The sequence below is a fragment of the Manis pentadactyla genome, chromosome 12 (assembly GCF_030020395.1).
Source record: "Manis pentadactyla isolate mManPen7 chromosome 12, mManPen7.hap1, whole genome shotgun sequence".
Taxonomy (NCBI): domain Eukaryota; kingdom Metazoa; phylum Chordata; class Mammalia; order Pholidota; family Manidae; genus Manis; species Manis pentadactyla.
This window is the reverse complement of record NC_080030.1, coordinates 66507353-66523035: the sequence shown is the minus strand read 5'-3', so window position 1 is coordinate 66523035 and position 15683 is coordinate 66507353. Positions and strand designations below refer to the sequence as shown.

The window sequence follows — 15683 nt, the reverse complement described above, 5'->3', positions numbered from 1 at the left end:
TGTTTTTGAGCTTGTAAGGAGGTGTTTTCTTGGTGTTATATGGTAAATACTATAATGTGTCTCCATGGTCTTTTATAAAATCTAGCCTAGGATGTCAAAGGAACAAACAGAGTTGATTGTTTGCTCTTGAAAACAAAATTTTCATATTCAAGTATCTATATTAAATAATTAAAATTTGTTTTTACATGCCAATTTTTGATGGTTATCAAAATTTTGTATGAGGAAAAATAGGATTTGAGGGAGAATTTTCATTATGAATAGAATGAAAATGGCCTATTATAGATTTAAGGATGTCTTGAAGAACCATCAACCCAGTATTAAAATGTAGACAATGATCGAGAATACATGCTTTATATTACTTTAAAATTATTAAATTATATTGAGTACTGTCAAAAGAAATCTGAAGTGCATTGTCATTAAATTCAGAGATCATATAACAACTTTCTCCTTTTTCACAATTAAATTTGGCTGGACTTAAAGAAAATGGTTTGTAATTGCATTCTATTACTTTTACATGAAGATGGTTGGGAGATAAGCCAAACAAAGTTTAAAAATTATGATAGATGAAGCAAAACACACATGTAATGTAAATTTTTTCTGCTTTTTAGTACCTAAAAGAATGATAACATTTCCTTTTAGAAACTACTTTGATAAATCAGAGAAGAGGGAAAGTGAAGGTAGAATAGGGGTGACATTCTGCTCCTAGGCATTTTGGCTACTCTGGTACTATCAGGTAATTCAGCCCCTCTGCCTGCCTGTCCTGCTGACCTGACAATCAGCAGGGTTACTTGGTGATCCCAGTATGAAGTTCAAGGGTTGGTTTCTAGAGAAATCTTATAGTTTAGTGTGCTTCTTCATACAATGCCCAGAGTATCTAAGAAAAGGAAGGGGAAAGATGGACCCAGAGGCAGAGAATTGATTCATTTTCATGGTAATTGAAAGACAATATTTGCAAGGAAACAGGAATGTGGGCAATGATCTTTCTGTCGTGACTGCTACTTTCTCATAGAATATCCTGCATAAAATAATCAAGTTACACATTATCTTACTGGAGAAAATGGATCATTAATAACAACTTTTAACTTTTGAGAGAAAGGCATAGCATGAATGCATTTCACATAGCGTCACCTCTGAATCTCATCATTGGTACACATTGCTCAGTAGTGGGGATGAAACTCTCCTCAGAATTGAATGGCATTCCTACCAATAAATATTTGAATCACAGGAACCCAATGTTACACAGCATAAGGTGGCATCCTGTGGCAGATGATTGTAACAATACAAATTTCTTTTGACTAAGTGTTGTTCTGTAGTGTAGGTAATAGTTAGAGCTGTCTATTAAAGGGATGAGGAAATGGGGGAAACAGTGAGGAAGGGACTAGAAAGGAATCTCCCATATGTGAGATAAACTAATTATGAAAACATTCTAAAATTATTAAATAAAATAGGGGTAAGAAGTGAAATGTGTTACATGAGCAAGTGAGACAGTGGAGAATTGCTAAAGGTTATCTTGAAAATATGTAAGATACCTCAATAAACAGAATATACTATTTTCACATATGTTGTATGGCTCTGTACGTAAACCATCTTCTCTCCAAAGCCCACTCCGTGCTCCTCACACCTGTTCCCCAGCGCCTAGACTGTTGTGGGCGCTCAATAAATATTAAACAACCAAAGCACAAATTATTGTCAAAAAGTTTGGAATTCACAGGAATCAATAATATTGTTATTATCATTTAACATTTATTGAGGGTCAACAGCATGACTTAGTCCACATGTGCAAATAGGTAATTTTTAATCACATATCAAGCAAATAATTAAATACAAGTTGTATTAACTAAACTTTCACTTTTACTCCATTGATCTTAAATGTAAAATCATTACTTTCTTTTTCTAATAATGTTGACATACCATAAAATAGAAGCATTCATTATTTAAATAAATACATTTCTCTAAGGGAGATCATTACTCTTGAATGTTAACATTCACTTGAAGTATGGGATAAATCTATAGTAAGTACACATCACATATTCTAAATAGACCAGTACATGTACAATAATCCAAAAAAGTGAATGAGGACAGTGACAAATACACAAAGCATGTAATGGCCCTTGGGTTTCACCTACTGTTGTGACAACTTAAAACACTAATACAATTTTGTAGGGTACCACTGTTTACAAAATAGCATCAAAGACAAAAAAGACAGAAACTCTTCAGGTGGACACAAATTAGTGTGTTTATGAATTTAGTAACATTTCTTAGTTGAAAGCAGGATAGAATTTTTTATTACAGGAAATTAACTGCATTTGATACATTTATGATCCACATGCTCAAATCTGACCCTTAATAAAATGACTACTAATTGTGCTCAAATTTATTCTTGTGGTTAATAGGCACTCAAATTCTCTTTAATCTTTTTTCATGAATATTTTTCTGTGACATTTCTACTTAACTGGATCTGGAAGTGATTTTCAATTGTTATGAGGATGGAAAACTATACTTAATATTTATGCAATGAAATTTTCAGTTTAATTTTAGGATACCGCAGTATCTATAAGTATTCAAGTTTATAAAGTGTGTTTTTTCATAGCATTTGAATCTAAGTTTTGCAGAAACCTATAAATGAAAGTCTCTTCAGACCAACCTTCCTCTAAAGAAGGAAAAGACTCTATACTCTGATGTAAGGAACATACACTTTAAAACTTTGTTGAACAAAAATGTTTTACATTTGGAAGGAGCATCAGATCATCCAATTCAGCTCCATAATTGTACAGATAAGAAAAGTGAGGATAAGGCCTAATATTTCTATATTTAGATTCATACATTGGTTTAATTGGGCAAATGTTTAATTTTCTATTTCAAATTTTTTTTTAATTCACAACAGTTGCAACTACTAAAATTTAATTTTTCAAATTTAAGCTCAATGAAATGTTATGAACTTTTTCTAGATATAACATACAAATATATAAAGATGAATCCTTACACAGTAGCACGGGTAATGTTTTATCTTTGGCATTCCTTGACTCTCACCATAATAGTAACATTTATTGTGGAAAATATTTGTGTCTCCTGATGCTTCTAGGTAATTGCTTTCTAAAAAAGGAGGAATAGTGTGTGTGTGTGTGTGTGTGAGCATGTGTGTGTGCTTTTACAGTGGAAGAATTTATAAAGTGTTTCTTAATACTCAAAATACAGTTAAGCCAATTTAAAATTTTTATAAGAATAACTGATAAACACATGAATTAGAGATAAAATAGAGTTAGATTTTTGGACTTCTGCAAAAGTTAGATTAACTACATTTCTACTTCTTACAAAATATGAGACCTAGTTTAATTTACATTAACATAAAATTCAGTCCACCTTTTACTATAGGAATTTCTCAGAACATGAAGTGTAGCTTAAGCAATCTTCCCCAAGCACAATTATAATGCAGACTAAGCCAGAGGTTCAATATACACAGTTTTATATAAATCACCAAAAATATTTTAAATCTAATAAGAATTATGAAAATCATGTTTTTTCCCCTACAAGTTCACCAGTTCAAACTTGAATGAAAGAAAACAACTCCTTAAAATCTATTTAACTGTATTTCATTGCATTACAAACTAGTTTTAGATTTTATACTTTTAAAGACAAGTAAAAACTGCACAAGGAAGGTAAGTACACAACAGTCTTAAAACATCATCTAATGAATAAATATCAGAATATTAGGATGAAATCTGCAGAATGCCACTGATTTATTCCCAAATAAACTTTCTGCATTATTAAAATCACAAAATACATATTTTTCATATTGATTATTAGTCATAGATATACCATCACAAAAATATGCAAGTTCTCCACTCTATTTCTTTTTTTTTTAGTTGAAAACTATGAGGTCATTACTTTCTAGTATATAAAACTGAAATGACTTACAAAGTCAACATAAAAAGAGCCAATTGAAAGGACATCTTATCTCTTTCTCTTTTTTTTTACAGAAACCAAGACTCTAAGCTTTTGTAAGATAATAGGTATTTTTAATTAAAAAATGAATTATAGATTCATCTGAGGAGTAAGTTCACATCTGTGAAAGCCATTTCTAGTCTCCTATCTATTTGAGGAAACATTACAGTGTTACCGAAAACCAGAAAGCTTGGACGGGATCGCTGACTGAAGAACCAAGCGGCACTTGGAGGTCTGGGAGGGTGGAGGTTTATTTTATGCTGGCGGGCTCAGAGGTGAGTGATCTCCAAAGGTCTGAACCCCGAGTACAGCAGGGCCATGTCTTTTAAACATTTACTGCAAAGCTAGGGGGGAGTCAGCACCCAGGAAATGTTGCAGTGGGAGCTATTAGTTCACTATAGGTGTATTCAGGATGCTAGTTATATTTTAATCCATTTCTGTAAAGGTTACCCGGATACTGTGTTATAAACTAATGGGCTTCCATGACTATGATCAACTGTTCCATACCACTGAGTCCCGGTCTGGGGGGAATACATTGTTACATTGTTTCCATCCCAAGCACCCAAGAACCTTGTGATTCCTCTGTATTTCTGAAGCCTAATAGAAACCCTGTTTCCTTAGCTTTCTTGGCTTCTCACCACACCTGCCAAGAAGGGGAGGGATTTGAGAGCTTTCTGAGTATTTCCTCATCAATAGAATTACTGAAAGTGATGCCAACATGCAAGTCAAAAGAAATAATCCATGTTTCAATCAGTTATCTGTTAGGTACTATGATTAGTGTGGGCATTTTATATTCTAGTCAATTTTCTCTTAATGTGCTGTGACTATGAAAGCAATCTAGGAATGCCCTAAGATAAGTAATCAGCACCTTTTATATTAGAGGGGGAAAATACTATGAAGCTTAGTGAAATTAAAGTAGTTAAATAGTTTATCTCATCTGTTTTGAAACTGATTTTACAAGGAAAAATGTCTGAGTAAACACTATAGACTTATCTGGAATTTATGATTTTTCATATCCTTTCTTTTCATATATGTTTTCTTGTTTGAACTCCATATCTTACTGGATAGGCAGGTCAGACATAATTAGTTCCACTTTGAAAGGAAATTTAGGCCCATAGCCTTGCCTCAGTGAACAAGTTAAAACTGGGAGGCAGTGCTCCTCCTCCTCTGCTTTGTATTTCAGAGGCTGAAGTACCTACTTCAGAAAGAAGTTCATACAAACATTCCTTTGAATTCCAAAATTTCAGGTAGTCCCAGAAGCCAGAATGAATTTGAAAAGTGTTTCAGTGTGATTGTAATGTGATTTTATTTTGAAAAGCCCAAGGAAATAAATCCTTAACCAATCTTTTAACGTAATTCAATTCTTACTCTTAATTTACTTCTCTGAAATGAGAGGGATTAAAGGATTCTCTTGATAGATTTATATCAAAAATTCTAAATTTCTGATATTAGAAATTTAACTGCATTGTAAATTTGAAGGGAAATTATTTTGATTTCCTTCTTGACAAAATTATTACTAGTTCTGACTTTATTATAATAAGTAAGAAATATTATATTATAATAAATAAAAAGTCAAAGAGTTGGGGGAGCCATAATTAAAATTATTAGCACTATGAACTCCAATAGAGACCAACATCACTTTAAAAGTTTTAAATCTGTGCTTCCATATTTTTCTTGAGTATATTCTGGAGTGATATATTTATTATGTAGCTGCATAAATAAAAACAAAATGCATTATTTATAGCATGGTTTTTAACATTGAAATTTCAGACTTCTTGAGAGGATTGATTACTGAAGTCATAAAAAAACTGAAATAACTTCCTTTCATTGCTGTTTTTTTCCTTTAAGTTGCACATACTATTTTTTTAAGCAATAGAAATTATTTGTGCATGAATAGAATGGTGTCACTTTATTCTTTAAACTATTAGGAGGTGTTCAAACCACAAATCAAACAGAAAAATGTCTACCAGTTGACCCACCCAGATCATTTCCCTATACCTAATAATCTTTAGCATTTTTCCTGATGTAGTTAAGCAGTCTGTGGAGTTTTCTTGTTCTAAATTTATACTCAAAGTTCAGTTATACAAAAGAACAAAAGCCCAGATTGCCACCTCATATTCCCCCTGGCACAGAAAAGCAAGCAAGGACAGTTATAGAGAGCAACAGATGTAAAGGTTACTGTCTTCCTCCTGTCTCATTTCAGAGCTTTCCTCCTCATGCTGTTGTCTTTCTAAAGAAGATAATGTCAGCCTCCTTCATTTTTTTTTACCTTGCTCCACTGTCTTGGTTGTTTTCTCTTCTTTCTTCCCAGGTACAACTGCAAAGCAGAGACAAGTTTTAAATAAAAGTCCCAGGTGGAAATGCTGCTTCTGGGCAAAAACTAAAGAATTTTGTGACTCATTCAATGCCAAATATTTCTTCTTAACATTTTTTTTTAAAGCTTTTCAACATGTCTTATTTCTCTGTAATCCAATTAAAACCTATTTTAAATGTAGTCTTAATGAACTAGAGAAAAAATAAATAATTCCTTGCATTTTTCTGGCTCATTTTGCCACACACTTCTCTGTTTTATTCTTTTTTGCTCTGCTTTGATAAACAAACTCTACAAAGAATTTCACTTGACAGGACTATGATTAATCGACTTACATTCCAGGTTATTACTAGAGTCATTTAGTGTCTTGAAAATGTCAACTAGATGCTCCTTTAAATTTAAGTTTAACACAGCTTAATCATCTGAAAGGATAGTGTAGTCATGCTTGAGATTCATTTAAATATGAAATGAAATCATCCCATCACAAATACTAAAAAAGAAAGATCCTCTTTGAGGTGCTGTTTTCCCTGAACTATGTTTTCTCTAAGATTTATTGCTGTTAGTGGAGTATTCACTGTTTACCTATTTAAACATCAAAACCATATAAATGATTCATAGGAAATCGGTATATTCCATTTGAATCGGTATAATTAAAATGAGAATCTTCAGAGGACACTAGCAGCCATTAGAAAGATGAATGGGGAACTAAATATTGCCATCACATCCAAGTATCACTCCACAGAGTTGCAAGGGGAACAATACAACTTTGAAATGAAGAAATGTGGTTGTCACCTCTTAACTCATTGATGAAACTTAGAACCATTCATTCTTAATGGCACAGCCAGACATCTTGTGTTTCCTAATTACATGTAGTATGATACATACACTATCATCTCTAAAGTATTCTTGCCAAAGCATCCAACTATCCAGCTGGCCTCCAGTTAAGTCAAAGATTTAGCTTTCAGTTTAACCAAACACAGGGTATAAAAGCATTTTAAATAATAGTCTGAAGCAACAATAATAGCAATCAAAATGTGTACAGTGTACCTGGCCATATCTTTTCAAGAAAGTCAATGTCATGAGCCAGAAAGAGAGAGAGGAAGAGAGAAAGAGGAGTTGGGAAAGAGGATGAAGGAAAGAATAACTTTTTTACAAAAAACTTGGTAAATTAGCTTACTATTTAAAATACTTCATCTGCAGATGCTTTTGATATTTTTCAAATGGATAATCATTTCATCTATGAATAAAGAGTTTTATTTCTTGCTTTTTAATTCTTGTACCTATTATTTCTCTCACCTGGTTAGGGAACCCAGTACAGTGTGTAATACAAGTGTTGATAGCAGACAACCTTGTCTTATTTCAATTCTCAGAAATAAATCTTTCCATTTTTCTCCATTTGAGTATATTTGCTAATGGTTTTCATATAAAATTGATTATATTAAGAGTTTTTACTCTAGTGATTAATTATATCTAATGCATCTAGTATGATTAATATGATTTCCCTTTATTCTATTATTCTGGTTAATTACATTCATTTTTTTGAAATTTCATTTCTGAAATAAAATCAACTTCTTTACATTTTACCTTTAACATATATTTTCAGATTTTATCTGCTAATATTTTGTTTAGGTCTATGCCTCTATGTTCCCAAGAGAAGTCAGCCTGAATGCTTCCTTTCTTTTTCCATTCTTGTTAGGTTTTGTTATCAAGGTTATTACAACTCCATAAAATGAGTGAATGTTTCCTCTTTTTCTATTTTTGAAAGTTTTGGTGTAAGATTGGGGTTAGTTTTTCCTTAAATGTCTGAAAGAATTGATTAGTGGAGCCATCTAGCTAGAATTTTCTTTGGGGAAGCATTATAATTATGGATTCAAAATATATATTTATTAATTTTTAAAAATGTATTGGAAAATGTTTTTATTTTTATCTGTTGGATCTGTAATGATGGCCCTTTTACCTTTCTGATATTGATATTTTGTGCTTTCTCTATTTTGTTCTTAGTAAGTTTTCATAAGAGCCTATCAATTTTATCAGTTTCAATACAGAATCTAACTTTGACTTTGTTGCTTTCTCTATTGTGCAATTTAATTTCTATTTCATTAGTGTATCATCTTTCATTTTATAAATTTCTCTTCCTTCAACTTACTTTCTTTGTGTTTAATTTTCAACACTAAAAAATTATTGTCTTCCTAGATATTTGATTTTCAATCTTTCTTCTTTACTAATGAATGCTTTTAAAGAATATAAATTTCACTCTAAACACTGATTAGCTTCATTCCAAGTTTCAATTTAATGTTTTCATCATCAGCTAGATCAAAATATTTCCAAAACTCCACTTAATTTTTCTTTGACACTTGGGATATTTAGAAATGTATTGCATACATTTATCATAACACCTAGTACTGTTTCTGACAATAAGTGGTTGATATATTTTTGCTTGGTGATCAAATGTATTATTTAACAAATGATATGTTTTGATAATAATAATTCTAAGTTAAGAATGAAAAGAGATAAGCGTTGGTGTTAGTGGTTTCCCTGGTAAAGGGGAGATTTTACGTGTAGCCAATAAATTGTGAATAAAGGCAGAGGGGTAGGAAAGACTTAGTTGTGCCTAGAAGAAAGTTAACAAGTTTAGCTGGGGCAGAGGGTTTCACAGAGAAGATAGGGGATAATCTAAATATAGAAGATGAAGCTAATTGATTAGAAAATGAATCCTTGAATTCCAAACTAAAGAGTTACATATAGGCAAACTTTAAGGAGCTAGTAAGATGCATGTACATTAGTCTCCTCTATGAATATTCTCTCTCAAATCAATATGGAAATAAAACTCTCATAATCTGTAATTATAATACAGCCACCTATGGGTATATAATCTTATTCATAATAATTTTATTCAGAAAACTCATTATAACTACATGTAGAAAATATGTATTTTTCAGTTATTTTACTTTAATTCTCTAAAGAGTAAATGTCTCTCAGCAAACAACTGGAATACAATTTACACATAAAGAACAAGTTTTCTTTTAAATGATGGGTTCATAATTCCTTGCATTCATATCAAGTAGAGGAAAATAGTTCCCTAAAGCACTGTTTTGTTGTTACTCAGAAAAGGTTATTGAAAATGCCAATAATCTACACAGAAAAGAATACATTTTGCATGAAATGATGATCCTTTCATTTCTGGTTCTGATGTAAAATTCAACAAGCCTGATTCTATGGAGGGTAAATTTGAGGAATGTTCACCTAAGTTAAGTAGATTCTCTAACTGTATGGCATCAAAATAATAATTTAATCAATTTATCTTTCTATACTACAGGATATCTGAAACCTCTTTTGGTGAGGAGATAAATTCTCTTTGTTCTACATTGGAGGGATTTGTTTAGGAAGGAAAACAAAGTAGATTTGAATAGCACTACTTCAGAGTTCCCAACTAATATAAAGGAAACAAAGCAACACTTTTAGAAAGTAATGCCTGGATTAGGGATAGTTCTGAGCTAAACTGTAAGGTGGAGAAGTTTGTATTTTGTAGGCCCAGGATTTTATTTCATTGTTCTTCCCTTCAATTTTCTTGAGGGACTCAAATCCCTAATACAATTCCACCATTTCTTTCTTGCCCTTTCTAGCTCTGAAGGCTCTGATGTACACCCATTAGCAGCAGGGGTTGTGCCTGGGCAGTGAGGCTTATGTGGGGTATATAAGAACCCTGGTAAATAATTGACAAATGGTAGGAAAGCATTGTATGGTTTGAAATGTCCCCCATAAGACATTTATACATTACTTCTGGGATGTGGACCTACAACCTTAGCATGAAAAACTTATTTCCAAGATATAAGAATATAATGTTACTTGCCAAGAATTAATAAGATTTTAAAGGTATTGCCTGGAAATGTCAATAACTGAAACAATGAAATAAATCATTAATTGTGGAAGATAAGGCCTTACATCTTGGATATAAGGGTCCTTGGATATATATTATGGTGGAGAGACTGGAAAAAGGCTTCTTATCACTTCTCAGATGATCTAACTACTCAATCTCTTTACAAGACCATCTGAATTTCACTTCTCGTATATTTGAAATCATGAGCAATAAGTGAATATATACAATTATAAGCATTAAAAATAGGGCATGACTTGAAGATGAAGTTGGAAAGGAATATAGGAGCCAGATATTCAGGGACTCGCATTATTTTGACAAGGTTGGTAAAAAGGACACTTGGTAAAAAGGGAGTTTTAAATTAAAAGTGGTTTATTCAGTTTTATGACTTTGATAACTTACTATGACAGTTGGAGACTTCTGGTAAGATGAATATTAATGAATAAAAATAAAGACATAAGAACAGTGGAAATATCATTACAGTGGTTCAAGCATAAGATAAGGAAGGCTTGAATTAAACCAGAAGTAATGGCTATGAATAGGAAGAAATACATTCAAGAAATATCTAGGGGGTAAAATCAGAAGAACTTTGGGATTCTTTGAATAATCAAGTAAAGAAGAGAAAGAGAAAAGAGTGAAGGATCACACCCAGATATTTAGTGAGGAGAAGGGTGGATTGTGATTTCACAAGTGATAATGAAAAAGCAAATTAGGAAGAGGTAATGAGGAGTTTAGATTAAGAAAGGTTGAGTTTGAAGGTGTTTGTTGGACATTTGAACATACAAAACTGAAATTTTCAGGAAAAAGACTTGTCATGGAGAAGTCTTGAAATGGTGACATGGAATTGGTATCTTTAGGATACAGGGCAGAGATTCACTCACAAGAGATGACATAGAATGAGAAGTCCAGATGATTAATAATTCAGAGGATTAATAAAGGAATCTGAGGAACACCAGTAATTAAGGGCAGCAAAGAAAAAACAGAGAAATCAGATGTAAAGTTCAGAGAATATGGCAAGAACCAGAAAACTATGTTGTCATGATAACTTCACAGTAGAGAAGCCTAGAGAAGAAAGTGTAAATTCAACTGGGAAGTGTAGAGCTGGAGAACGGAAATGGTTCCATTTGTTTTGTGATGATAATATTATCAGCCAGATAATCCTGGCATGGCAGACACAGAAGCCTCATCTTTGTGAGAGATGAGAAATGGTGTTAGCACTCCAGCATCCAGGAAACTGAGATGTGAAGGAGACAAAATGGGAGGAAGAGAGATGGTAACCAAGAAAAAGGACTTTTGAAGCTGAGAATAATATTTCTAAAGTGAGGAACTAAGTCAATAATGAGAAGGAGGATGGTTCCACAAAACAGCATGGATGTCTGACTGAAGAGGACACGTTTGGAGAAGCCAATCTTAAAAAGGAGAAAAAATACTTTACCTCTATGATTGAAATAGAGATGGCTAAGAATAAACAAGGATACCAAGATACCACCCTATCTCTCCATTTATTCCAAGCCAATTTCCATCAACATCATTGCCTGTTTCATCCACTTCCTCTTCTCTCAGTTTGTCATACTGCAGCTTTCACTTGTGCCATTTCCCTTAAAATATTCTTTTGAAAATCATTAATAATTATCTAGTAGACAAATTCAATGACTTGGTAACCAACACCTTGTCAATGAAGTGATTTCTTTTCCTGTGGTTACTGGCATAAACAATTTCTAGTCACTTTTTCTCACTGACTCTCTTTGCTCTTCTTCCTCCAAATGTAAATGTCCCCTAGCATTCCACCTAAGTCCTAGTCTCTCTCTAGGCGATCTTTTCATGATAAGCTCATCAATTTTTACTGATTCTATCATTAACACCTTGCAGTGGGCACCCAACTATGTATTTTCAGTCTTTCTACTGTCTAGAGCTCTAGTTTTACATTTAGAGCCACCTATGAGATGTCACTTGCATGTGCCACTAGCACTTTAACTTAAATATGTCTAAAAGTAATCTTGTCTTCCTTTCCCAAACCACTTCATTTTTCTTCTGAATTTTTAGTAAGAATATCAACAATATTCTTCTAGAACCCAGTCTGAAAACTTGTTAGTCATCAAATCAATTCTCTCTTTTCCCCTCGAAAAGCTGGTCAGTTGTCAAATTTCATTGAATATACTTCTGTAATAGTGCTCATATAATATCCCTCCTTTCCAATCCTCCAACTAATATCAGGTCTAATACATGTTACCTATACTATCACACAAGCTTCTTAACTAGTCTGCCTCTTCCAAAAGCAAATGTCAGGATGTTATTACTATACTTACAATTTTTCACTGACTCTCTATTGCCATTGGAATAGAGTCCAACTTTAAAATCAAGCCCCTTTATCATTAACAGCATTATTAGCCTAGATTGTATTAATTCATAACATGTTCTTAAGACTCGTGCTGTTCCTCATGCACATCCTATAATTTCCCAACACTTTTCCTTGCTCCGATACCTATGCCTAAGATATCCTTCCAACTATTACATAACAAAATCATATATATTGTTCAAGGCTTAACTCTAAAGTCACCTTCAATGATAAAGCTTTTGTTTTTCCTTAGGTAAGAATAATTTTTGAATTCCTATGTAACTTCATCTGTATTTATCCCTACCTTGCTGGCTTTCAACTATGAAGTATGATTATATGGAAAACTTAGTTACTAGCAAAAATTAAGGTTCAAAAACCTTAGTGACCAAATGAAGATTAAAATTTTTCAGCTTTTTAACTTGTTCAGGAACAATATTGACATCTAAAATTTTCTTAATTTTGTGCATAGTATGTGAACCATAAATATATATTAAATGAAAATAAAAGTGATTTGAAAGCTATAAATCAAATATATATTAGGAAGATAATATGTTGATGACAAAATACTACATATCCCCAAAGAAAATATGACTTAAAAGCAGGCTTAAGATCAATTTATAGTAGATAAATAAATTGGCACATAGCAATTAATTTAAAGTATTAAACTGTTCTTTAGCTTTGAAAGTTTTAAATATTCACAAAGTCAGTACTGTCTGCTTAACATTGTATACACTGTTCCTAGTTCAAACTTCAATGTAGAAGAACAATTTCCAATGTTTTAAAAAGACAAATAACCCCCAAATCACTTTCTTATTCTAGTTATATAGAAAGACTGGAAGGTAGACATCTTGTAAAGTATATCAAGTTTTGTGGAGATTAGGGGCTGGCTATTAAATACATGATGAAATAGTTATCTATTTTCATGTTTGATTGATTGTCAGTGAGAGGGTAAGGAACAGGAAAACTACATGATGAATGACAAAAAGTCTCCTTTACACTTTTATTTGTAACTTATCAAATTGGTAAAGCCCTACCTGAATTTCAAGATATTTATGATATATTTGAAAAGAACATTTGGTTCTGTTCATGTTGTAGTTTTAGGCAAACCCAATATGCATAATCATATTTAAATAAAGAATTGAGGTATGAGATTTAAGATTAACTAGAGGCAAAATTGCTGGTGCAAATAGTTTATCTTCATAAACAAACTATTTCTTTTATTTTATTTCACTCTAAGCTGAGCAATCAGATCTACTTAACCCCATACAAAATGTTTGGCCTACTCTAAACTCAGAGACTACTCTTGGTTGAAGATCCCAGTGAGTTTACAAGAGCGATGGTTCAATCTCAATTCAGTATCTCTGCTCACTCCAGTTTGACCTGATTGGATACCAACCTATGTGTGTTTGTATTTCTACCTTAAATGTTTAGGCTTCAGGTGATTCCCAGTCAGTGCATGGATCATCTACCAGTAGCTGAGTCTACGTTTTAACACTGTCTCCAGAACATCTTTCACAATCAAGAATGCCGTAAGACTGAGCATCTGACATCTCATTCCAGATGAAATCCATGTAGTGTTATGTGTACACTACACTGGTCTCATTCTTGGCTATAGATTTTGAAATACAATTTTCCTTCACTTTTGTTCTAGCTTTTAACACATATCAATATCCTTGCCTTTTATTCACTTACTGGGCCCATGCACACTTGTACCTTTCCCTAGATTAGATAAATATAGATTTATCTAAATCTATATTTAGACTTTTAGCCTTTTGATACTACCATGGTACTATGCATTCTGAAGAAACCATGTTTTCTCCCATTCTGCTTCCTACCAGCTAGCAAAATTGATTTCAAGGTAAGATACCAAAAAAGAATAAGATACATTAATATGGACTACTGATGAATTTATGGCCCTGGCACTATGTTACATTGAAACCTAGCAAAAGATGCCAGTGAACCAAGAATTGTGATCACTTACATCACAAATAATTGGTTATTAGGAAAAGAACTGATGAAAAACAGATTTTATTCCTGTTTACTATAAAATCAGAATAATAATAGAGCTGTGTTTGAAAAAGGGCACCCATTAATTTCAATAAGAGTAGCTTCTAGTTACTATCTTACAGTACAGTTTATAATTTCCTGTAAGTATGCTTGTCTAATTTTTGCCTTCCTCTAAACATATGTATATACTAATTTATACACTAACTTTTATATTAATTAATATTAATATTTACTATAATTTATTAATGTATAAATTTATATTATATTAATTTATAGTCATGTATTCATTTACATTCATATATAAATTGCTTTGGATTAGGCATGAGTCATGTATATTCAGTGTCTCCCTACAGTCTTGATATATGATGGTTTATAGAACAAATACAATAAGACAGCTTTTTATTCATTTTTAATTTATTAATTTTTTATTGAAGTATAGTTAATATACAATCTTATGTTGGGTTCAAGTATACAACAGTTACCCACATTATTAAACCCAAATCCCCACAACTGCAGTTACTATCAGTCAAATCAGATGTCACACAATCCATGTTGTACAACCATCCCCAAGACCAACTTATATTATGAATGAGAATTTTTGTGCCCCTTTAAACCACTCACCCACCTCAATCCCTCCCCAATGGTAACTACCAGTCACTTCTCAGTGTCTACAAATCTACTGCTATTTTGTTAATTTTCTTTTGTTTCCTTTTTAGAATTCACAAATATGTGAAATCATAAGATATTTGTCTTTCTCTGCCTGGTTTATTTAATAATACCCTCTAGGTCCATCCATGTTGCTGCAGATGGCAGAATTTATTTCTTTTTTATGCCTGAATAATATCCCATTGTATTTATGTACCACACTTCTTTGTACATTAATCTATTGACGGACAGCTTTCATACCTTGTCTATTATAAATAATGTGACAATAAACAAAGGGATGCATATATCTTCTCAAATCAGAGATTTTGCTTTCTTCATGCAAATTCCTAAGAAGGGGATTATGGGCCATATGGTATTTCTATTTTTGATATTTTGAGGAGCCTCTATACTGCTTTCCACAGTGGCTGTACCAATTTATATCACCACCAGCAGTGTAGCAAGGATCCCTTTTCACAACACCCTCAGCAACACTTGTTATTTCTTGTCTTTTGTATATTGGCCATTCTAACTGGTGTGAGGTGATAGCTCATTGTGATTTGGATTTGCAT

General features: G+C 32.5%; 1 protein-coding gene across 5 annotated transcripts in view; it reads right to left on the bottom strand.

Annotated features, from left to right (window-relative positions):
• Nucleotides 1–15683, bottom strand: part of TRDN (triadin) — a 377090-nt gene that overhangs the window by 93933 nt on the left and 267474 nt on the right. For 4 of the 5 annotated variants that reach the window (XM_057489292.1, XM_057489293.1, XM_057489294.1 and 1 more), the window contains exon 21: nt 6212–6259. In XM_057489292.1, coding sequence (XP_057345275.1) covers nt 6212–6259 — 48 coding nt within the window. Of the gene's footprint in view, nt 1–1721; nt 5653–6211; nt 6260–15683 lie in introns of those variants that run through there. The other variant, XM_057489296.1, reaches the window with a different exon arrangement.